The sequence below is a fragment of the Malurus melanocephalus genome, unplaced genomic scaffold (assembly GCF_030028575.1).
Source record: "Malurus melanocephalus ecotype Western Australia unplaced genomic scaffold, MMel_1.1 scaffold_203, whole genome shotgun sequence".
Taxonomy (NCBI): Eukaryota; Metazoa; Chordata; class Aves; order Passeriformes; family Maluridae; genus Malurus; species Malurus melanocephalus.
The window spans coordinates 1,307,629-1,333,530 of NW_026623435.1; the positions used below are offsets into that span (position 1 = coordinate 1,307,629).

General features: G+C 38.4%; 1 protein-coding gene across 3 annotated transcripts in view; it reads right to left on the reverse strand.

Moving 5' to 3' along the window:
- The window catches only part of SMOC2 (SPARC related modular calcium binding 2), a 136,718-nt gene that overhangs the window by 86,397 nt on the left and 24,419 nt on the right, over positions 1-25,902 (reverse strand). For all 3 annotated transcript variants that reach the window (XM_057373632.1, XM_057373633.1, XM_057373631.1), the window contains exon 2: positions 6,099-6,270. In XM_057373632.1, coding sequence (XP_057229615.1) covers positions 6,099-6,270 — 172 coding nt within the window. The remainder of the gene's footprint in view (positions 1-6,098; positions 6,271-25,902) is intronic.

Here is a 25,902-nt window from a genome sequence, read left to right on the forward strand (position 1 = left end):
AGACTTTCTGAGCAGAGATTTGATAGTTTGGAGAAGTCAGTTTACTAATTCTTGCACTGAAAATCTGAGAAGGTTTACAATTGTTAGTGGTTCCTGTTCTTCAGTGCAGTATTATTGTTTTAGAACTTTCTACTTCACTTCTTTTAGTATATTCATTTTTACATGAGGTCTGAAATTTAAACTGAAAATACATGAGCAGAAATGAAAATCCCACAAAAGAAAACAAAAATATTACTTTCATATAATTGCTATAGTGCACATTTGATTCTAAGAAAACCCTTTTTTTATATGTAAGAATGTTCTTATATGCCTTATTTCTACACAATCTGGCTTCAGCACATTTTGCTTGGAGAACTATTATCAATAAAACCTGAAAATTTTAAGATAAATTCTATCTCCAGAAAATTGTGGACATTATTCCAGTGTTACCTGTCCTGTGTCCTAAGGAACACTAGACACAGAGCAAAGGACATTCCACAAAAAAATATTCCAAACATATTTAAAGCTTTTTTTCATAGCCATTAAATGCTTACTAGAAAGTATAATCAGAAGCCAACTCCACTTGCTTTCAGAAATAAAATAAACTGTAACTTCTACATCTAAATACCTTTATTCACTAAGATGTTGAATATATTGCTTCTCAACACTTTTACTATGGTGGCTTGGTGTGCAACAACTTGACATAATAAAAATGAAGACTCAAAACCAAAATGCTGTTGAGGGTGACAAGTGTTTATATCAGGATTGCCAGCATCAGAGTCAGGAAACTCGTAGTCATCCTACAGATTAAACACAGTGTCTACAGTGAGAAAATATGCCTGAAAATGAAGGAGACATCTTCTAGCTGGAAGTATTTTAAAACAAAAATCTGCCCTATAATCAATTTTCCCTTTAGCAAGGTTTATTTTAAGAAAAACCCAAAGCTAGTATCCCTTCTGAATATATTCCTTTGAAAATATATTTTTTAAAATTATGAAAAAGCCTACATCACTTTTTTTTTYYTTTTTTTTTTCTTTTTTTTAAGAAWAAAGAAAAGGGAGAGAAGAAAAGTGAGAGGTGATGACACATGAAAACTCTCCTGCTTTCAGTGTACAGACTGTGCAATGTCTATGTTCAGGTATATTTTGAAGACTGACACCTTGGTCCAGTCCCACTTTCACACATTTCAGTTAGAAAAAGAACCACACCTCCTCACTCCATTTTTCTCTCTCCAAATGAAACACCTTGGGAGCGTGTTCTACCTCCCAAACACATCCCACAGGGCTGCCTTCCAGGCAGCAGGTGCACTGGCCAAGCCAAGGTCCCTGCCCACACGCTGAGCCGAGGGACATGCTCAGGCACTGCGAGCTGGATGGTAGCCTCCGTGGGAATTCTGCAAAAGGTGTGCACTCAGAAACCACAGCCAGCATTTATAACCCAGCTCTTCAGCTAAGGAGCAACAGTAATGTTTCCTCAAATTATGCTTGGATTCATTAATTATGGCACCAAGATTAATTTGTGAGCTCAAAACAGCTACTGCCCAGTAATGCCTTCACTCTCTTCATATAGGGAAAATCCTATTAGAATGTTTATCCAAAGGCAGAAATTTCAATTTATTTAACATGCTCTTAATATATTCACTAACTCACTGTACTAACAGTTCGAGTGAAACTTTTCACTATTCCTAAAAGGCATAATTTAAAAAAACAAATGGTGAGCATTTTTTTCTTTAAGGAAAGAAAATAGTAAAACACATGTTTTATGAGGATTTTCACTCATATTTGGATGTGTTTTGGTTCTTTGTGTGACTTGTGAGAATGAAGATAGTACCTCTTGTTATATCTATATTAGTAGGTAAAAGAACAGCATTTTTACATAGCAAGGCTCTTTAAGATATCATAAATGAATGAAGCTGAACATGATCTACCTAGAGTTTCCAATGGAGACAGGCGATCTACACAGCTACAGAGTAAMAATGATGACTCTCCTCGGTGTAAGCACAAAGCAGTAAGTCACTGCTGGGGCCGCCTCTGCAAAAACTGAATACATACTCASTGTCAGCCAGATTAAATTCCAAGCCCCTTAGAAATTAAATAACACCGTGTAAAGCTCCTACATTGCCATTTTCCATAAGGACCACTCAGAGATTTGTGCAAGTCCAGTTTAGCAGCTGCTTGTAAAACCAAGTTGCTGCTACATGATGACAGTGAAGCAAGGAAATGTGATATGAGCTGGTAATTGAGATTTCATAGTGATCAACAACTTGGATCAAAACTCCAGCCATTAGAGAAGTTTTATTTTAGTGAACTACTGGTAGAGAAGCCGCAAAATCCAAGTACCTCGGCTGGGATATTTTAAGAAATCTRTGTCAGGGTAGAGGTATGCTGGCAAGACAGTGCATTTGAATTTGTTTTTTCATTGATCACAATGTCAGAATAGCAAATATTATTACTAAGCCACTTGCTTAATATATTCAGAATATTAGTCTCCAGAGCCCCAATTATGAGCCTGGTACATTCACTTAAAAACAAGCTGAGAAATAAATTAGCATTCTTCCTGCTATTTAAGAAATAAGAAGAGAAATAGCAGAAGGAAGAAGGAAGGAGGGAAGGAAAAAAAAAAACCAACTGAAAAGCCTTAAACTTGTAAAAGGCATCTCTGTGCATGCTGTCTGCTAGGAACAGCCCTTGGCCCATCTTTTCCCTGAGCCACATAGATACAGTCCTCAGGAAAGCACAGCTGGCCAGTGCCCAAAGGGCAGCAGGGAGCACTTAGCACTTTAGCTGTGCGGTGCTCACACTGTGGCCATGCACAAATTTAACTAATTTGTGTAGACATAGGTCTGTGTCTTTCTGAGCAATTTAAAAGCAATTATATTGCTTTTCCACATCTTGTATGTTTTGTTCCCCTGGCTATGCTGGGCCAGATTTACTGTGAAGCACTTGTGTGTGCATGTGGTTGATCCCCATCACAGGTGATATTTTCATAGTCCTTCTAACACAAGCAGTATTTCTCAGCTGTCAACATACATTTATTTTTTAGCTCCATAATATCGCTGCACAGTAAACATCTGTGTCAAGCARGTGGCGAACGTCCAGAACTTCAGAGTTAAGATTTTGTTTGGAAAAGTATCGAAAACTGTGGATGTTCATTTACCGTGCAAACAGATTATCTAAGATCTTAGAAACTCCAAAAGCAGACTGAAAACTTTATAAGATTTCAACTTTTTATAGCATTTCCAAGCTTAGCAATGGATTTCAGCAGAGGCTGGAAGTGAACTTGAAAAGAAAAAGAGTTATAAAACTAGTATCTTTAGGAAAAAAACTGCTATCATAACAATCTGTTTTGATGTTTATTTGTTAGAGGTGGGTTGTCTTTCAGAAATGAGGGGAAGGTTCAGAGTTCATTCATATTCAGATTTGTTTAAACTGTTTTGATCTCTGCTGCAGTCGTCAGAAGCTAGAACAGAAGTACAAGGGGAAAAAACTGTTTAAATGTAGCCAGTTTACAGTGATCTTTTAAGATCTAGTATCTAAAATTACTTACCTTTGCAATGTTAAAGAATTGCCTGGGCTGAGCACTCTTGCTGTGAATGAAACTTGAATTAGAAAGGAAAACAAGCRCACACAGAGAAAACTATTTCCCTTTGTAATTTTAGTATTTATGTGTTCAAAACCATATAGACCAGAAAAAGGTTGAGGACAGAGAAGAGTCCATCTAAATTTGGCTTTCTYGGGAAAAGAAAACTGAGAAAGCAGACATCAGTCTAGTGGTTGTTTAAAATTCTTTATGGGTGTAAAAAGAAAGCACAGTTCTGAATATATAAATAAGAAATGATAGACTCAAAATTATTCCAAAAGGCTGTCAACATAAACTGTCAAGGTCTTTAGATTTCTACTGAACAGACTGAACCAAACAAAGAACTAGTCACCATTAAATTAATTAAAATGCTACCTGGAAACACTTAGTCATCAGAGAATATTTTTGTGAGGTGAATAAGGATTTTTTTTCGAAGGCAGGAGGAGACAGACACAGACTGCCTTTTTTGATCAATGGTGGATGATTATCAGGCACAGATTTAGAGTGGTGAAGTCTACACCAAGAATCATCACTTTTCTCCCTTCAGAACATGAAAACATACCTGTTTCTTTCCCTTTTACCTGCATTAGCAAGCTCAAAACTTGTTTCAAAACCAATGCTTTAATGTTCGGGAGTTAGGGTGGATGTCTGTTTCTTCAGCGATACAGACAAACACTTCCAAAAGGATGTGTTTTCATTCCTACATAGAATGAAAGTAAATTCTAAAACCTTGAAAGTTGTTCTCTAAAGGAACCATCACTTTTTGTTTAGTCCTACTAAAACAAACCTCTGCTTTTTGATCAAGCATCATCCGCAACAATAAATTTCACCACTCAAAAGTAACTGGCTAAAAGGTCTTAATCAGAGAACTTCCTTAGCTCTTTCAGAAAGTTTGATATGACTATCACAAGTAGCCCCAGCAATGCTAAAACTGAAACTGCAGCCAGGCCAACAAATCATCTTTTTCTTCTCCAAGATTTGTTTTAACACTTGAAATATTTCTGATGATTGCAGCCATAGGTAGGAATAAAGACATTCATCACTTCAAAATTTAAGACTGCTTTACTGAATAACAAATACTATGAACACATAAAATTGAAAGAACACTGGGCTCCTGCTGATGCTGACCAAGTAAATTATTGTCAAATATCTGCCTATTACCAATCAAAGGAAAAAACATACAATTGATGAGAACAWTATTTGTACCTGCTATCAGCAATACTTAAGGTGCCTAAGGTGTCTAATTCCAATTCTATAATTGTACTGACTCTCTATCCATTAATAAATAAAAACCAAATGAGCACTTCTCCAAATTGCAGCTATTGACTGCAGAAAAATTTGACAGCATCACTGAGGACACCTGCAGTAGAGCAATTCTCATCTTACAAAGTAAGTTTCTTGCAGAAATATGGTATAAAAAACAATTAAGAAAAACACTCAAAGCTAATTTCCATGGAGGTGTATAATGCTCTAATGTATACAATGAACAAATACCAAGTGCACAATAATTGTCTCTGTCGTTCATGCTTGTAACAAAAGCTATGGCTCAGGTAGCTTCATTATTCACCACAGTAAATAGATCCATCACACAATACAATGGTTTACTATGAAAGGGCTGAAGAATGAGGGTACTGTTTCATCCAGGCAGAAGATGAGACAGAATGTCTCTTTGAAGCAGTCTTGATGCTTCAGAGGTTTGCAGGAGCTAATAGAGAGACATTATGTGGAAAACTACCTACTAGAAGCTGAAGTGGTGTGGTCCCCAGGGTTTTCTTTCCTCTGCCCCCTACCTCTACTCCCTGCCACTCTCTTTAGGACAGAGAGAAAGGGAAAGTAAATCTTTATGACCACTGCTATTCTTACATTTTAGAAAGATGATCATTGTGTTGGGAATCACCCCATGTTTCAGTAAGGAACTGCATTATCTAGCACCACACTRCTCCAAAAGTTAAAAGATTTAAGTGCAGGTATTTTGTAGAGTTGCATGTCGCCCAATTTCTCTTAACAGAGATCAGAAGTAAAAGAGTGGAAGATATAGGCAGGAATGGCCCGTGAGGGCTCTATGCATTGCAAAGCTTTTTTCATGTTATCCTTTTTTTCACTCAACCCACCCTATCACCACTACTCCCGCCACACTACATGATTGCAGTCAGGAAATACAAGACTTAATTTGACCATGTCTAACTCAAAATATCAAACTGTAGTAGACATGAAACCTTGCAAGGTAACAATTGCAAGAGTTCCTCTGGACTTGCCAGTGATRTGGTCCCTCAGAACAAGGACTTAGCCATGCAATTTCCTTAACAGTGACTTACTTTAGAATAAGTGGGTGTGGCAGTCATAATTTTTATGAATGTTCAAGATTAATTTATCTTTAGATAGTATATTGCTATAGAAATAATGGGATTGATTTCAACCCACTTGCTTTTAGAACGCTCTTCAAGACCAGCCCTCCTGGTTTTCTATACATAGGTATTTCAAACACTATTTTAGGGTCTATTATTTTTCATTAAGGCCAAGGGAAACTCTGATTTTCTCACCTTTGCAGTTGCCTCGATAGGCTATTTCCAGCTGAGGGTCTTTGCATTTTGCTCGCTGAAATTCACACCGGGACAGAAAAGTTCTTCCATCAGATGCACAGAGTGATTTCTGAGGGGAACCTGCACAGTCCAGGCTGCATTCTCTGTCTTTGTCTTGATCCACTCTCAAAAACTAGAAAAAAATAAAAGAAAAAGCTGTAGGAATGCTATTCCCAAGTGACAACTTGTGGTCCCATTCCCCAGCAAAGACATACAAATATTACCCAAAACTGAAAAGGAAGTTCTCCCTTTTTATTCTATTCAATCCTAACTGTTTTGTTATATTTGGGGCTATTCCACTGCTGTGAAATGGCAGTGATTGCAAAATCTCCAGAACAAACACTAAATCCAGAATCACAATTAGGAAGTCTCTGAATCTCTTTCAATCATTATGAATTCAATACAGAAATTTGGAGTTTTTGGAGCAAAAATGGTGATGGCAGAAACATTCTTAACAAGGAAAATCGGACAGCAACAGATGCTTGTTTATTTTATTAGATATGTATTAATTATTCTGCCATGACAAGCTGTAAAATCTGCTCTAAGACCCAAGTAGGATTTTCAACAGAAATATTTTCRTTATGAATTTCAATGTGCCTCTTTCTAGTTCTGACACAAAGCCAGTACTGAATCTGACCTAATTGTTCATCCCTCTACTGCCAAGACTGCAAGGCTCATGAGTTTGGCATCATCCTTGGCACTGAGAAAAGCAGGAGCTGCTCACTGTGAAACATGCTGCCAAAACAAAAAAATCGGGTATGATGCCCCTACATGCCAGCCAAAAACACAGACAGACACAAAGATAGTGCTTTATCTTCTGAGCTCTTGAAAAGCAGAGACTAAGGAACAGRTGAACTCAGTCATTGCTCAGATGAATTTCTCTATCCTTCTGCCTCATCTGAACAAGCACAAAATAAAGCAAGGCATACAGCTACCAAGAGATAATAATTCTCCTAAATGATCTCATAATCACCAGGCATCCAAAAAAGGTCTCCATCCAGCTAAACTGTTTTCATTGGTGCTACTTCATCATAACAAACCTCGGGTACTGCAAATTTTGAACTTCAGATGAGAAACTGAAATCAAGAGGCAGAAAATTTCAAGGAAAAAGAAAAGAAGAGCACAAAGAGTAGTATTTAGGCTAAAAAAAAAAAAAAAAAAAAAAAACAACCAAAAAAAAAACATTTGCTATGTCTAGTTCCCCCACCTTTTATTACACTCAAGAAATACATAAAGAGAGTTATAAATCTCCATAATCTTCAAACTTAAGCTGTGGTCTATTCGCATTTCCTATCACTTAACATGAAGAAATACAGATGTCTTTCTGGAGAGTCTGCCTGAAAATGGAGAGATTGTCTCAAAGGTATCACTTTAAAATAATAGTCACATGGTTGGACTTTTACTAGAATTTTGATCTTTTAGTGGTGCTCTAAGAGAAAAAGGAAAGCTTCCTTTTCCCAACATTTTTGAGCAATTTTTCATTTTTAGGAATAATTAACTTCAGGAGAAAATTAGTCACAAACTACACACAAATCCCAAATCTTTCTCCATGGAATCTAGCTACAGAGTTCCAGAAGTGGAGGACAGATGTTCCTTTCTCCCAATTTCAGTGTTATTTTCAGATCCTTATTGCTGACACAAATTAGTAATTAGCTGAGCTAAGTGGGAAGGGAGAAAACTGAAGAAATCTCCCCTACCTGCACAAGGAGCAACAGTGAAGACAGGCATCCAAGGCTCTGAACAACCTCCAAATCATGCTGGTCTCCAGGACCTACCTGGGTACCCTGATGAGCTGCACTATGGGAGCCCTGGGAGGTCTTCCAAGCTTCCCTTTCTTCCCTATAGGTAAGGTATCTGCAGGACTCCAAGATTAGGCCTACCTAGGACTACAAAAAGGGCTTTTTGATGAAAAATGGACCACATGGGGCCCCTGGCAAAAAGAAAATTGCATCCAGTCCTCTGTTCTGCCTCCAACTTCCCTGTGGATTTGGTGATGGCAAGTCAAGTGATCTCCCCCTTTCTATTTTGTGAAGTCAGGATCAGAGTACAGCTTTCTGTGTGTAGAAGACTACTCCTCTATAATGGCTAGACACTTTGCCACCCTTTATTTATCCTTAGCAACATCCCYGTAAAGCAGAGAATTAGTTTTCAATAGCACAGGAAGGCTTCATAACCCAGAGAAAATCAGGTAGCAGATCAGGCGACTGAACCCAGGCACCAGAAGAAAATCACACAGCAGCAGTCTAGCCTCTGTACCATTTTTCTCCCAGTTTCCTCATTTGYTCTATTTTGAGCTGTTGCAGGAGTTAAGATGATTGACAGCAACAGAAGTGGACAGAAATCCCCTTAACTGGCTGAGGAACAAAATCCACTCCCTTGTGAGTGTGATAGTTCACAGATAAAGCTGTATTTTAAAGGGCACTTATCCAAAGAGTTTAAGTATTTTATTATTTCAAAGCTTAAGAGGAGATTAGGGCAAATTAAGAATTCAAGGAATAAATTCAAAAAACATTCAAGGAACCTGAAAACGCAGAGGATGAAGACATACCCTGGAGACAAAACCACTTGAGTAGCTTATTGGTTAGTCAAATCTCACTGGAGAATTTAGGTCGTACATTTAAACAATTTCCACCAACTAGTGTAACTGAGGGATTTAAGAGTGGGAAGGACAAAAAGGTAAGCAATTGTAAGAAAAGACAGCATGCAAGAGAGATTAGCAAATGCACTCAGAAAAAAACATACAGAAAACACATGAATAGTAWTTGGAAAAAAAACTTCATTGTCATCTTTACTACAGCAATAAAAGATGGTACAAGTCAAAATCAGTATTGCTTGCTCACACAAAGGAAACAATAAATGCATCAAAACTAATGCTGAAACAAGCAAAGGCTATGGAATTTCTCATCAGATTTGTTATTTGTTCAAACAGGAACAAGCAGACCCAGTGACAGAAAAGCTGGGATCACACTGGTGCACATCTTAGAGCTGGACTTTCTTGTGAAAATAGTCCTTTTGAGTAAAATTGCACAGTTTAGGGAGAGAAAAACGGTTCAATACAGACCAGAAGATGAGTCACTCCCAATATTGGCTCATCTGTTTCTGTCTTTGAATTTATTTAACAAACGTGTTATTGTACAAACATGTGATTCACTGAAGACAAACTTAAAGCAGCGTTTCTGCTGAATGCTGGTAACAACTGAAAYTAGGCCAACAATAGTTGACCAACCTGAGGTGGAACTATTTTGAACAACCAACACACGCTGGACAATTACGGTTAAACCCTAATAAAAAGCAAAACACTTTTAACAGAGAGTTGTTCTTTGCCTAATGACACAGAAACCAGCCTAGTCATGTTTCAAAAAATTGGTCTCAACTAAAAATTATTCCACAGATTAACAGGCGCTATTCAACTGCAGTTGCTCTGAATTATCCTCTCCTTTACATTTTAGTATAATTTATTTCAGCCTTTCCAAAGCACTGTACTTGACAACACCCAACTTCCAAGGGACCTACTATTCTGTACTAGGCACTGCTTTAAATTCTCAGGTAGTATTTGTGAAAAGAAGGAATGATGATGGAGCTATAACAGAAAAATGTTTGATTTTAAGTTTACCTGATTAATAAAACCTAACCACTAAAATCACTACGTATGTGCACCATCTTGACAGATATAAGTACTGATGAAACAGTATTTACTGTTATATTATCTCAGGCATCATGGAATTCCAATACTTTCCTTCACAGTCTCACACAACAATGAATCTTAATACTGGCTGAAATGTATCACTGATGGTCCCAGGGATCTTTCATCTTTCTGTTACTGAAGTTGTGGATACCTGAAACTGCTTAAACTGCAGAAAAAATATTTCTGCTCTGTTTTTTGCCCTGTTTTCTGCTCTGCTTTATCTTTCAGCTTTGTTTTTGTCACTGATGCCACATCTGGGCTATGGACAGTAAGGATGCTTATTTCTTCAACCACAAGCAATGTGTTGCAGTCAATGAGAAAGTTTCCCCAGTACCTTAAGGATAGGCATTTGATGGTTTTCTTACTGTGCTATTAAAGTATTTAGCAATATAGGATGTGTATATTACCTTGCTCACTGTAATGGGATGACATATATCTTCTCTTTGCCTTACACTATTCACTCAGAGGCAGGGATTCAATGTCATTTCCTCTGGTCTATATGCTGCAGCTACATCACCACTAGGGCAGAAAAGGTCTTCAGATAAAACCAAGTCACATGCACATTTGTGCATTTCCAGTGCACAAATCTGTGAATCCACTCTCTGCAGTGCAGAGAAACTCTCCTTTCACCTAAGTAGATGACAGAGTATAAGGGGAGATAAATGGTATTGGGCTAGAGAGCCAACAACTGGACGCATGTACACACCAAACTGCCAGTCCAAAAAAGAAGAAGAGTCAAGACCAGAGTTACAGTCCGGCCATGGGGAGCACAAGCATCCCTCTGCATTGGAAGAAAAGGTGACAACAGATCACTTACGCTGGGGCATAAAAATTAATTATCAATTCTGGCTCAAAGCCTGTTAAACAGCAGTGGGAAATGTTCTATCTCATTTATAATACAGTGCACAGCTGTGGATGGTCTTTGGTCAGAGGCCACCGTCTGATTAATGTGAGCAAGGCAGTGCAGTTTGCTGGGGGTTTTGGGAGTTTGTTCTTTTCTTWGTTTGTTTGTTTGTTTTAACCTGGGCCAGCTTGTCTCCAATACTTGCAGTCCTGTAAGGACATCTATAACACAAACAGGCTGCACATACAGCATAACTCATAACTATGATAAACCTAGTTTTAATTTGCCCTAATATAAGTTTTCTTGCTAAAGCTGAAGACCAAGAAACCACTTTTTGTGTCTGTGGATAGAACCTCCAACCTTTTCTGTAAAACCAGGCTGGAGATTGTGGACTCCACAAAAGACAAACATTCAAATTCATGGATTTGGGTAGTTCTTCAGAGGTTTTCAGACTTTCTTTAATGTACAGATTCCTTCAATTTTGGCTGGATCTATAAACCCTCCACTGACACTAGGTCTTCAAGCACAGGGACACGAGCGGGGGTTTTTAGTACTKTCTGTGAACCCCTTGTAACTGATATACACACTTTCCTTTGGACTAAGTGAAAACTACTTTCAGAATCTAAAACAAAGTTCAAGTCTGCTTGCAAAACAGGAGACTTACAACTCATCTTGGAAGGCTGAAGGCCAAAATGGCCTGAAAAGCAAGCAGAAGAGAGAAGATGGATGCTAGACATCACTGCTTTGCTTGGAAAAGCCTAGAGCAGACTACAGCTATGAAAGGCAATTTCTTTTTTCTGCATCTGGTTACTGTGAGATGTTGAATAGAATAGTCTGACTTCCCTGCTGCTGGCATGGGAGGTCTGCAAACAAACTATGGAGCAGTGCACTTTGAAGTGGCTCTGTGCTGAGGGCTTTGTGCTGGTGAAAAATGTGCTGATTTAGAGTGATTTGTGTAGTCATGCTGTTTCTGTCTGATAGCTGCCTGACAGGCAGATGTAGAAATCTCCAAGCTAGGAATATTTTGTTCCCTCCAGGCTTGTCCACAATGGAAAAATTAGTTAGACAACAATAACACATATGTGTGTGTGTATGTGTGTGTCTGCGTATATGGATGTCTGTGTATATATCTACACATGCAAGTTATAATCTGTTAAATCACATTCCCAAATATATTTAAATCACATTCCCACAAAGGCAATGATATTTAAATATCCACACTACACTCTGCCTTGGAGAGCATTCCAATCCGCTAGTCTCCCTCAATTAATCTGCTTTATTGAAACACCACTAATTATTCAATGTTTATTTCTTCACTCTTCTCCCAAGGAATGAAGCAGGAAGTGATTCTCATGGGTTCCTTCCAATTCATATTCTATGATTCTACAGTTTACTTACAGAACAAACTCTACTCTCATCCCAATGCCATGGGAAAGCATTCATCCCTAGCACTGAAATGGATGGAAAACTTAAGTTCTCCTTATCCTTGTTGTTCAGGACAGTACAAAAAGATTTCTCAAAAATACTGTATCTCTGTAGGTGTACTCAACCTATCTTTAACAGATTTGTTCATCTTATGCTGTCCCACTGAAGCAAAACAGTCCTCAATGACTGTTCCATGAAAAACCCAGAGCTGCCTACTTGAAATTGTGACCTCCTTTTATTTACAAACATACAGGACATCACCATTAAGGTTCCGCTTGCATGGAGGAATTTACACAAGCCATCACACACTGGGCCTGTACATCCTTAAGAAAAAACGACTGAGAGGAAACCTCACCAGTGTGTATAAGTATCTAAACGTGGGTGTGAAGAGGATTCAGCCAGGCTCTCGTCCGTGGTGCCAAGCAAAATGACAAGAGGAAAGGGGCAGAAACTGATGCACAGGAAGCTCCTCCTGAACATAAGGAAAAGCTTCTTCACTGTGCAGATAACCAAGCACTAGAAAATTTTGTCCAGAGAGGTTATGGAGTCTCCCTCATTGGGGCTATTTGAGAARCCTGGATACAATCCAGTGCCATTTGCTCTAATAACCTTGCTTGAACAGCAAGGTTGGACCAGATGACCCACTGTGGTCCTTCCAACCTGATCCATTCTGTGATTCTGTGACTAATCAGATATGATTCTGATGAGCCAGAACATGCCCATGCTTGCTMTTACAGTGGGCAAGGCCACTTACACTTACAACAAAGAATCTCATCAAAACATTTCTGTCTCTTCTTCATGGTAAGGATTCCTGGTGTATACCAGAATCTTCCCATTATATTTTCCCATCCAGATAAATGAGCAGATTACTGACTTCAATGAAGTTATCTCAGACATCTAAAAATGAACATTTGTTCTTTGGAGTTTGTTATCCCTGTTTACACAAAAAACTTGTAGCCCAGCTACAAGAGTGCAGCACACTCCTGGGAAACTAGCGATGATCTTGGTGTCATAGTGTGTAACTAATTGTGTAGATTAGAAAAACTAGAAATGGGCGGTTTTAGGAGAAGATTCACCTGCCTTGGAAAAGATAGATTATGTCCTAAAAACATCCCTTCAACCTTATGAGCTGGAAAGCCTGACTAACTAGCTCTCCAGTAACTGTTTCAAGTTCTAGGAGATTAACCTAGCCCAAAGTGGCCAAGAACAAAGGGGAACAACATTCAAAGTCCCAGGTTTCAGACATCTGAAACAGATGGGCTCTATGTTTCAAAAACAACTTTATCAAAGGTCTTTCATAGGCTGTGCACCTGTAGGSCCACACAGGAAGCAGAACAGTACCTAATAGGTGCTGAGACACTGTTCTGTTGAAAAGGACCCWGTTAAACCTTTGCACATAGACACTCCCCGCCACCACCACCACTACCTTTGCCTCATTATACTACATGAAACTTYTCATATGTAACTTATGTGTAGCCTCTTTCCCTATGAAATTTAGCCAGGATGGTTGAGATAAACAGCTAGAGTATGCAATTTCACTGAGTGGGAAGTTGAGGTTTGGGTTTGTTTGATTTTGTTGTTTCTATTGCGGCAGTGTTTCTTGTTTTTTGTTTTTTTTTTAATCACACAGGATTAAATCACACATCTACATATCAATTAGAACAGTGTTGTGCTTTCCTCCCTCAGTGCCTGGAGTGCAAGTAGAGTTTTTGGAGCCTCACTGCCAAAACTACAGTCTCCTCTTGTTACRATCAGCAGAGAAAATTATTTAACAGGGTTGTGCTTTGATTGATATGTTTTGCTTTGGCATGTTTTTTTTAAATGTTTATTGCTTTAACAGGTGTTTTTTTTAAAGTGATATCCACTTTGCTATATTGATGGAGGGATTAGAGAAGGGGGTGGATGAATGTCAGCACATTCATAATTTCTTTTTCTTTTTACTGCTGCTTCACAAATTACTAAAAAAGACAAAACATCTCAGTTGTGCAACCATGCAAACTAGGAAGGACTAGGCTGAAACTGAAGCAMACTGTGACATACATTCTCTCTTGGTTGAAAAAAAGATGGACATCAACTTATTATACATGAATACCAGAAAATTCTGTAAGAATAAGGACTCCAAATCTACTCTTTTTTCCTCTCTTTGTCTTAAAGAGAAACTCAAAGGTACTGCAACCTACCTCTTGAAGGACTATTCTCTTGAATGACTTAATTTCAGGATCTGGTTTCATCCCTATGGCTGTAAATACACAGACACCAACAGGTGTAGGCTTGGGCCCCTATGGAATAGCACTCAGCCCTGGTGAACAACACTTTCTGAAGGATCTTTCCCTGAATAACTTGAATCCTTTTACAGTGTAGTCTTTGCAAGCACAAAGCACTCACTTCAGATGAGTCTCACCACAAGCTGCAAAATCTGAGCATCAGAAACAATGTATGAACAACTTTTTGGCATAGACCCCATACAACTAAAAAGAAACTAATGCTCTTAATTTTCAAGACACGATAAAGACTATCAGTGACCCTAAAACAGTCTTTATCTGACTACATTAATTCACTTCCAAGATGAGGACTCCTTCGTATTTCATGAAACCACTTACTTTTGCAAATGGATCCTAGTGTACTCACTTTAAAAGACAACAGCCAAGATATTTGGTAAAGTAATGAAAGTGCGCTGCAGCAAGGCCAAATGATCTGCAATCTTTTCTTTTCTTCCAAAAAACAGGCCATGTGATTTTTCAGGGGTAAGAAGAATCTTCATGTGATTTTTATTATAATTATTTTTAACTTCAGTTTAACATAAACATGTGAGGTTTTTTTCATTTTGCAACATCAAAAAAAGTTAAACAGTATCGAAACTTATAGTATGCATTGCCCGAAAATCGAACTCCAAATTGGGATAGAAAGCATGACAGACTTAAGCACAGTGTTGAAAGCAAGAAGGTGGCACCCCCTGTATGTATGCACAACTGCTAATTAGAGACATCTCAACCCTTGTATTTTGTCAAGGATGCAGTGGCATCACTTCTCTTGGTTTCAGAGCATTATCAGCAAAGTATAGTTGTTCAACACAGTCAAACACCTACAGACATACAGAGCTTTAGTTATCAACATAAATTTAAGTTGAAACTCAAATTGAAAGGTTTGCTACCCATAAGGTATTCTGCTCTGCATGTACTACCATTTGCTGGATGTGTCATGTGTCCAGTGCTCTGCATTTGTCCCAAGTCACTTGGGTAACTTCGTGCCCTGCATTCTTGTGGTATTGTTATTAATAATYTTTTCTTTGGCGGCTTGCTGTCATTTATAGTGTTTCTTCTCACTTGCCAGAAGTCACACAGGGAGAAAATAAACAGAGAAACAGTGGGATGTACTATCTATGTATTGAATTATCCTCTAGTTTACTTAAGCTTTTCATAAGTACTGACCCAGCTTTCAGAATTCAAGTGGGCTAGCACAACCATCCTCTTAGCCAGTTTCCTGACACACAGCTAATCTGTTTGGCTGGTGTCTTTCATAACCTCAGCAGCAACCTGGGAAAATGGACAAGTTTTACTTTTAAATGTTGTTTAAAGGCTGCTTGTTTGGAAAATACTTTGGCTTCCAAAATATTGAAGAGCTATTTTAAAATGTAAATAAAATCTAAATCAGATGAACATTTCTGTATTTGAGGGGTTTATTTGAGGATTAAGAAATATCAGCACACACCCTATAAAGTGTCTGAGGTACCTTAAAACAATAAAACTAAAGTCAATGACCTATAACTCAAAAGAAGAAACATTAGGTTAAGCCTCTGTCACAAAGGTCAGAAATCTCAAGCACACAGGACATGCAAAACCCTACAAAATAGCTTCTAGATGGTTGTCTCCAGGATGAGGTTCCTGGAATCACAAAAGGGGGACTTCCTTTCCATCTCACCTCTGTTCTCCCCCTACCCCATGCTGGAGTGGCAGTCCAACTGCAATTACACTGAGGGATGTCAAAAAGAAAACTTCGTAAGAAGCACCTTTTACCTCTGTGAAAAGGAAATAGTTTATTAAAGGATCAGAGGGAGCCCCTCAAAAGCTAAAGTGAAACAGTGCTGGACATTGCATTGCAGGTTTTTAGGGAACAATCTCCCTTTATGGGGGACAGAAAGGCTCAGCTAAACAGGGCTTTTCTATATCTGAATTTCTATGCAACTCTATTTAGTGCCTATCACGATGGGCAGGCAACTGGCCACTCTCCATATGGCTGGTTGCCTTCTCTTCCTAGGGAACTAAAGAACACAGAGGCATCTCAAATGATGAAGACACAGTATGAGACAATATCACAACAGAGCATTTCTTTTTACAATTTAAATCAAGTAAGCAACTGATTCATGCAGGGTAGAAACTTGATAAGACATCAAAGGTCTAATGCCCAAGCCATAAAGCTAACTTGCTGACAATAACTGCAGAGCCCTAACTCTCTTACATTTATCACTGCCATCAGCTCCTTCAGAACAAAGTACTTGGGAAAAAAGGCAGGCAGCTGAATCTGGGAGGCACATTTTGCTCCTCCTCTTGTTGATCTTAAAACAACATGTTCCTAGGTTTGAATACTGTCAACTTTAGAAAGAGGAATCAGGCTAAAAACAAAGCATTTACTAGTACACATGTGGAACACAGGAGGGTTTAACCAGCTAGTCTAATGAGAAAAAACACTTTCTACAAGGACACAAACCACTGGCAGTTCCATTTCCTCCCAACTTTGGAGTTTTATGGAACTCTTGTATGTTTGTTTGTATGTTGGGCAAAAACATTTTTCCTTTAATTTAAACCATTGTTTTCCAAGGAAAAAAGTATTTAGGAAGCCATTTATTTCTAATTATTATGAGGACTGTTTCAAAAGAAAAACCCTGAAATATGAAAAACAACATTTTGTATGCATCTAGCAGTGGATGAAAGGGGTCAACAAACCATGATCCAAACCACACAATTTGCCAACATAAAAGAATTTTTCCAAGTTCTGTTTCACATTTTAAGTTGCCTCTGCTTTCTCTGCAGCAGAACTCATGTTCCTTGTAGTTCCTTGCCTTCTACACATCAGTTGGCCAGTAGCTTCAAAATCTGTCCTAAAAGATCACCCAGTAATCCTAGGGAATGTTAAATCGTCATACAAATACAACCCATTATTCCCTTTCCACTGCAGCCCCATGTGTGAGACTTCTTGATAGCAAAAGGAATTCTTAGAAATGACAAACCAAATGGATGAGAATTTGCAGAGCTTCCATTTGAGTTCAGTGAGCAAAGACCTCACAACAGCTGGTGCAGTACCAAAAAAATCCCCCAAAAGGCTGTAACGACAGTCACCCATACTTAATCGTAGATGAAGAATTAACAATAGAAGAGACTACCGCGCTTCAGAAGTGTAAGTAAAATTGCTGATTTTGAACATAGTGGACCTAAAGACTCACAGAATAATGTTAAAACAAATAACAAAAATCACCCATATCACAGATTTTGTGGCATTTTGGTTTTTTAATGGGATGCAATCACAACTTTTGCACACTTCGGGAAGCCTAGATACCCTGTATTTGTGGTAAGAAAATGCTTGTAAGTATTTTGAAAATACAACAGATAAAAAAAACCCAGACCACTAAAAAACAGGTATTTCATTTTCATCATATTTTCCCTCATCCCACAAAGTGAAAGAATTAAGGCCCAGCAAGTTCCAGCTCTTACCAAGAGTTTATACAAACATCATGTCTTTACAACTCAAGAGTGAAGATTTCTGCTGTCCAAAGTCTCTGATGGAATATTTTATATTTCTGACTTCTAGTCATACTAGAAAAATCAGAGAATCTCATTCTCTCTGATTTTTTTTTCCTGGAAGCCTATAATTACCCCATGTTACAGATATTTTTTAYAGGCAGTGGCATTTACCAACAAAATACAGATAGGGGTGGTACCTATGAAATATTTTCCTATTTCACTGGAAATAGGTGAATAGGTGGAAAATAGCTCTCTGATAGGGTTTTGCACAGATTATAGCACTTGGAAGAATATTTAACAGAGCCCRTCCCCTTCTAACAGGCAGACCCATCACATCAATTCCACACCCTCTTCCTCTCATGTTACAAGTTGTTGCCTTTCTTSGAATGTGTAATCTGGCTTTCACAAATCTTATTTTGTCTTTTGGCGCTAGTGAGGTCAAGCGGACCAGCCTCAGTCACAGCTTTGTTGTGTGTAGAGGCCCGGAAAGCGAGCAGTCAGATGGCTAATTTTGACTAGATCTCATTGACCTGGGAGGAAGAAAAGAAATAGTGAAGCCATTTATAAAAAAAAAAAATCTTAATCTTTGTTCCTTGTCATTTGCCTCACAGAGAAAAAGAGGAGCATATTCCACAGCAGATGCTGAGGCCTTCTTACATCCCATTGTTTTGTTTTCTGAGGAAGAGGAACATTAGGTGACTCGAATAAGGCCAGCTGCTCATTCGCCACCATTCTTCACAGGAAGAGCTTGGCCAACCATCTAAGGAGAATTACAAGTTGCCCACCACTGGTTACTGATGCTCTCTGTGGACAGTGTTTAACCACATTTAAAGCAATCTGGATAAAAATGACAAACGTCAGTGTAAATATACCCAGCCATGAATATGGCTTGGACTAGATGAACAGGGGTATTTTTCAGGCACACTGGCAAATGTAAATCACTGTTTGACTGTTCAGAAAACAGAAAAGCAAATGTTTTATATGAATTGAGCATGCCCATATTTACTGCCAGAGAGGCCTTCTTTCCTTTAAGATGTAGGCTTGGGAACACAAAAAAATTGTCCCATGTCATCTAGAACACATTTCCCTTGATACCAAAGTTATCCTTCTGTCAAGTGCACAGCCTGTCACTATACCTATTGGATGCCATCCCCTAAGCTTGTACCCCTAATCACCTCCTACAGCACCAGAGGGCCAGGCCTGTCTCTTAAATAAAGTTCCCTGAGGTCTGTCACCTCTGCAATCCACACCACAGCTCCACCACAACTTATTCAGCATCATTAGCTGACTGACATCTGCCACAGGACAGACTGACACATCTGTCATTGTCCCTGTCCTGGTCTCAGGGTCACAGGTAGGAAGATATGTTCTGCTACGAATTTGTCAGATAAGAGAGCTGCCTAAATACCACAGACTGCTGATGCAAACAACTCCAAGTACTTTGTGATATTTTCCCATTATTGAAAYAACCCACAGAAAACAGCTACACCTTTACACTATTCTCTTGCATTCATATTTTAAGTTAAAAATCTAAGTCCTCTGCAGCTGCAGTCAATACCCAAATATACATTCTCCTCACAACTTGCCATTAAAGAAGAAAAATTCTACTAGCATCAGTTTACAGACAGTTAATTTAGTCACAGAGATATGGTGGCTTGTTCAAAGTTAAAGAGGAAGGCTGTGGCAATGCTGGGAATTAAATACAGGACTCCAGAAACTCCCTCCTTCCAAATGTTCTTTCCTAGGTAAGATTTAGTCATGGCTGAAATAGACTCAGTTCATTAACAAAGCAAGGGCATGGCAACACAAACAGTATGAATCCTTCAAAACTGGCACATGGATTTTCTCATTTTAAAAGATTGAAGATATTTTGTAAATTATTTTAATACTTTTGTTAAAAAAAACTCTTCACTAAATGTAATTTTTAATGCAATCTAGGATGATGTTTCAGGGAAAAGGCCCAGGTTGATACATTTGGACTCTGCACACTATTAGTTCTCTCAAGTTTTGAACTGATTGGTTTTTTCAGTTCCTTCAGGGCTATTCCTGAATTCAAGTCTCACACTGTTCTCCTCCACTTTTGAGCCTAAAACAGTAGTGGAGAACAGTAGTAATTTAGTTTATAAGAGGTATGTAACTGCAATGTTCCTTCTTAAAATACCCATGTCTCCCTCAAAATCAAGAACTGACAATGAACTGACACACAATGAGCTGACTAAATAACAGGCAAGATATTAAAGGAAAAGTACGGTAAGAGAGAAACATTAAATATGTGCCAAAGCCACGAGATCAGGCTCTAAACAACACCACAGACTTGACTTGTTTTAGTCCTCTCAGGCTTATTTACCGCTAAGCATTAATTACTTGTATTTTCTATGTCAGCTTAGCACAGTGTTTTATTTAGTTAAGCGGWTTCTAGTTTTAGGAGCAAGCACCTCAGTTTTCAGATACTTCTTTATGTAGCTATCAGACATATAGAAACAATGACAGCATTGTTAATATATCCATCAAAACAGAATAGATATGATACATTAATGTTTCTATAGCAAACCAACACTGTTGAGGCAGAGGTATACTTTTGAAGGTTTTTCTAAACATTTTTCCTTACCACTAATTTGTTTAAGAACTATACCACGGTGCTTCTCCACAGAAATATTTCAACCAAATTATGAACTTATCTGAGAAAAATAGGAAACACTTTGACAAAGAGGAGCATGCATGCTCCCTTACACACTCTCCATACTCACCTCAATCTTCTCACAGCTGGAAAAACAGAGAGGATTAGCATGACAAGAAGAATTTTTCTGCTGTACACCATGCTTTTAGTATCACAACAGCTTTCAGATAATCAAAATAAATGATGGGGGGAAGCCTTCAAGAAATAGTAGGCAAAATGTGTTTCCRTTAGCTGCTCTTAGAGGAACGAAGCTGCAAATTTACTAAACTCTTTCCCTCCTTGTACTAAGTGTTTTATTATGGAAACTGGACCCTGTTTAAAGTAGAAAAARAATTGTTTCTGTAAAATATTGTTGAACTACAAGAGGATACAAGTTAACTAAATATGGAACAGGACATGTTTTTGTACACCAGCCCCAAATATTCTCTTACTGATTCATTGGTAACTTATGACTGGTTTGGATATAATCTCAACCAACCATCATTGGTTTTCGGAAGTAAAGTGACATGAGTCAGCTGTAATTAATATGATAAAGAACAGCTCACTCTTGTTGCTTAAGTCAGCCCAGTCAAAGCTTTGTTTCTTGCACCAATGTTCCAGTTGCAGCCTTTAGAAAAGGCAAATATAAATTAAACAAACCCRTTCTCTCCTGGTCAAAAGCATAATGGAAGTGAAACATAATATCATGTTTTCATTTGCAAGAACACCTAAAGAAACAATAGACAAATACAGTATTTTTTCATATGGTAGATGCGCTGCATACACAGATTCATAAATTCTTGCTGCCATTATAAACATTCTTCTTTCTTTTTCACATTTCTAAGTCTGAAAATCATGTCAGTCAAGAGATACTGCAATATCTCTCAGCATAGCTGAGACAAACCTGCACAGGAAACCAATTAAGATCTTGTTCTTTGGCTGTAGGAATGTCACATCCAAAAAATACAAAAACAAGCAGTGGAAGTGACAGAAAACTACTGAAAAATAGAGAAAATTGTATGAATAAACTCAACCAGTGAATTTTTAGACTATATATAACAATTCCTGCAGAAATAGTACAAAGGTCAGGTTTTAAGCTGAATCTTGAATTCCAGATAAAGTAGCAGGTGACCTGGTGCAGACAATAGAAAGGGGATGGAGTCCAGAAGTTATCTACTGTTAAGCATATATAAAATTCCAGTAGAGAGAAAGCTAGTGGTAAGTCCAGAAAAACTTGATTCTCAGCAATGAAGAGTCTAATTTAAACCTTTAAGACTAAGCTTGGACTGCCTTAGCAGTCAGTGTGAGTAAATGTATGCCATTACCTAATTATAAAGGTGTCTATCCAGTTTTGGGGCTGTACAAGTTCCTCCAGTCACCATGTAGGTTGATGTTTACCCTTGAGTTTTTCCCAGTTCTATTCTGCTTTCATTTACACATAATATGCAAGTTGAAACATTTTTTCATGAAGTTGTATTCTTGCATAGCAAAATAAACAGGTTATCAGCTTGAATATCATAGAATCCTAGAATTTCCTTAGTTGGAAAGGACTACGAGGATCACTGAGTCCACCTCCTGGCCCTGCACAAAACCACTTCAAGAGTCACAGCATGTGCGTAAGAGCGCTGTCCAAACACCTTTTGAACTCTGACAGAGTCCATGCCTGCAACAACTTCCCTGGGGAACCTGTTCCAGTGCCCCATCACCCTCTGGGTGAAAACCTTTCTAATATCCAACCTAAACCTCCCCTGACACAACTTCAGGCCATTCCCTCAGGTCCTRTCACTGGTCATGAGACTGAACATGTGTGACAGTGTATGTCCCTCTTCTTTCCCGCACGAGGAAGCTGTAATTGCAATGAGGCCTCACCTCAGTCTCCTCTCCTCCTGGCTGAACAGACTGAGTGACCTCAGATGCCTCTCATACAGCTTCTCTCCAGACCCTCCAATATCTTTATAGTCCTCCTTTAGAYGCTTTCTGATGCCTTTATATCTTTGTTACATTGTGGTCCCAATCCACCTCTGATGAATAATATGGGATATAGCCTGAATAACGAAAAGCTAGTGGTAAAATAAACTTSCTTTTTCTATGGTACCTGCTTAAGCTGCTCTTAAGGTATTAAAAGAATAACTGGTATCTGTTACAAAATTCACCTGTGTTCTCAAGACACTTYACTCATGTATTTTTGCACACAAAATCTCCACTGTTCTTTCCAGGATTGACCCTGTTTGCTACCTTTGAAATACTGGTGTTCTCAAGGGGAAGYAGTCTATGATTGCGCATCCTTACCTCCCTCCAAATTATAAACTTGAATGGCAACTTAAAGGACTATCAGGGTTTGTGTGTTCCTTAGCCRAGACCTAGTGTTTTGCTTAAGAGGAGCTTGTAGATCTAATCATCTTGCACTCTATTTTATTACATGCCCAGAGCCATCTGAAGTACCAGTTTCTTCTATCTGAAAGAACATGCAATGTGAYATTTTATGGGACTCACTGTTTTCTCTCTTGCACCATTACTGGATTATATTTTCATGCTGAAAATATACTGAACTGGTAACTGCATGGATCTTACCCTTGATTGACCCTGCTTTGTATTGCTCTTGGCTCAAAAAGGCAAGAATGAACAACCCCCCATGAGAAGTCAGACCATCTTCCTCCAGGGGAGTTGCAGCTGTGGAGAGACCACACATCAGATTTGGAAAATAAAAATCTGTAAGGCAGTTTCTCCTTGCTGGCATAATGTGGTTCTAGCCAGACSGCGTTTACCAGTACAGGTAAGTCAGGTCCCCTCCTTTGATGAAAGACAAAAATAGCCATTGCATCCAAATGAAGCTACAGGTAAAGGAATGGTAAGGTATTTTCATCCAGTGAGGATCTAAAAACAAAGATTAGATTCAGCAAGCCTGAAAAACTACACAGGAACACTCAACAAGAGAGTTTTGCAGTAATGCTTCCCAGAGCTCCTGTTTCTGGCCAGGACAAGAAACACCACAAGAATAGCCACAGTTTAATCCGAAACTGGCTATGCATGCAAGAATAATGAAGATGGAGGAATGGGGAATGACTGACACAAAAACACAGGGCTTTTACAAGCTCTGTCCAACTTAAAGAAAGGCTTGGGTTTCTTTATAGCTCAGGTTCGATYGAAACCTTTATGTAATTCAATAGGGAAAGCTGGAGTGGAAATAAACACTTGATCCAGGTCTTATRTTTTCTTTACCTCAAATACTTGTATRATGTTGATTCCTAAGAGCTGATGAGTGATAGCCTTAAAGGTGAGAGACAAATGGCACAATAGCAAATCCAGGGAGCTGACAGGGTGCAACAGGACCTGGCTACAAAACGTGTGAAGAGAATGCACTGGTTGTAGCAGAGCCTGGAAGAAACGAGTGAGGAGGGAGAAAGATGGAAAGGAGGATGCAGCAAGGGCTCTGAGCATGGCCGYAGAAAAAGTCTCAAGTGGCCATTGTACAGAGCAGCCATTCCAACCCACTTATAATCTGTATTTGGTAATACATTGGCATTGTTTTCTTGTACATGCAAAGAYTTGCAGACAGATTATTCCCAAAGTTGAAGCAATGAATACACATAATTTCTGTATTATTTGCATTGAGAGATATCACAGTGGCAGCACAGACTTTCCTGACGCATCATCCACTGGCACCAGTTGCACTGACTTTAACAAAGYTGCTCCTGATTTACATCTGTGTAAAAATAAGAACAATGTGCTCAAGGAAACACTCTGCWCAGCAGGGACAGTTTGGAAACACCAAATATATGCTTGTAACACCATGTGATTAAAGAAAAACCCAAACCACCGACTTTAGATCTAAATCCAAATTCTCCTCAACCTTGGTGTGTTTTAGATCCAAAATTTTCATTCAGACCCTTGTCTAAATTGTAGCAACTCAAAATTTGCTGTAATTTTAACTAATAGATCATACTGAATACATTTGGCACTTAYTTTGGATTTTAAAGGCATTATGGTAACTGGTAAATTAACTTGTGGAACACAAACAGTAAGTACTTCATGGTCTAAAAGAAAAAGGAATCGTGGAAAAAAACATTTTAACAGCCAAATGCAAACCTGATGTTCCATTAGAATTTTTAATTCCATTGTCCATAACCCAGACGTGAAAATTAATTTGCTACATCAACAAGTAAATGATCATTAGAACTTACTCCAGAGTTAAGCTGAAGGGACACCTGTGACAAAACTCAACAATTTCCAGCATGAAAAAAATTGTCATTGTTTCAAAACCATTCTTGCTAACAGAACTCTGCTTCTATGAATATTATCCATCAACCTCAGCTGTTTCCTTGCGCAAATATTTGTGGAAGACATTGAACTCTTGTTAATGTCATTAACAACAGCAATCCCATTTCCTTCCACAGGACAGTCATTGAATGCTTACACATTAGAAAGTAGAATTTCCCTATTAGGAAAACATTTGAAATGCAAGCAAACTTGACASAGAGTAATAAACAAGCAAAATATTTCTCTCATTCAAGCCATGTGCCTTAACTTCCAGCAAAGACAAAAAGATGCAATAACTTGAAACTGAAGTTAGAAGAATTCAAAACTAATTTTATTTTTAAAAGCTGAATCTTATTAATCAGATGGATTTACATACCCTAATTATGTATGAGAACAGAAGTGGCCCATTTAGGAATATGTTCATGCTTAATACTTACTTCCCTAATAGTCTATTTTTTTTCTGAATTTGGAAGTGTTTGTCTCTTTATATATATACTGAAACTGGTTGGATAAGACGTAATTAACCCAGTAATACAGTTAAATCATCTTCCTACTCTTGAGACTCAATGTCCAAACCAAAATATGTCAACTATGTAGTTGGTTGTGGGAAAAAGGTTTCTTTCCTGTAGTCTAGGCCACATTTGAGAAATTGCTTACAAATGAAGTTAAAGGTCGACTGACTCCAGACACAGATGCTTTCTCTCAGGGGTGGTATATGCTGCCAACCAATATGACAATTCAGAAATATGGGGAATATGCAGAATAAGCCCTCATTTCCCCTTTCACTCTGAGCTATGACAACCAGGTAATTTATGTTTTCCAAGTAGTATAGTCAGACACCTTCAAATCCTCTTCTTCAGCASGCAGTACTGAAGAACAAAAATGCAAGATTGAAGCGCTCTAACTGTATGCTAGCAATTCCCACTCCTAGATGCCAGCCTTTTCCTCAGTGCAACATTTGCACAACTAATCAGTATTTTATCTTTTCCCCATGAGAGAATATTCTGTCTACTTTCTACCATTCAGTTGCTTTCACCATTTCTATTGATTTTGCTCAGGTAGCAAAAGGAACAAGTCCCTGAGGTAACAACAGGAACCTTCAAAGCTGATCCCTAGCCTCAACCCAGCCAGAAAAACAGCAGCACTTGCAAGACTATGAACTG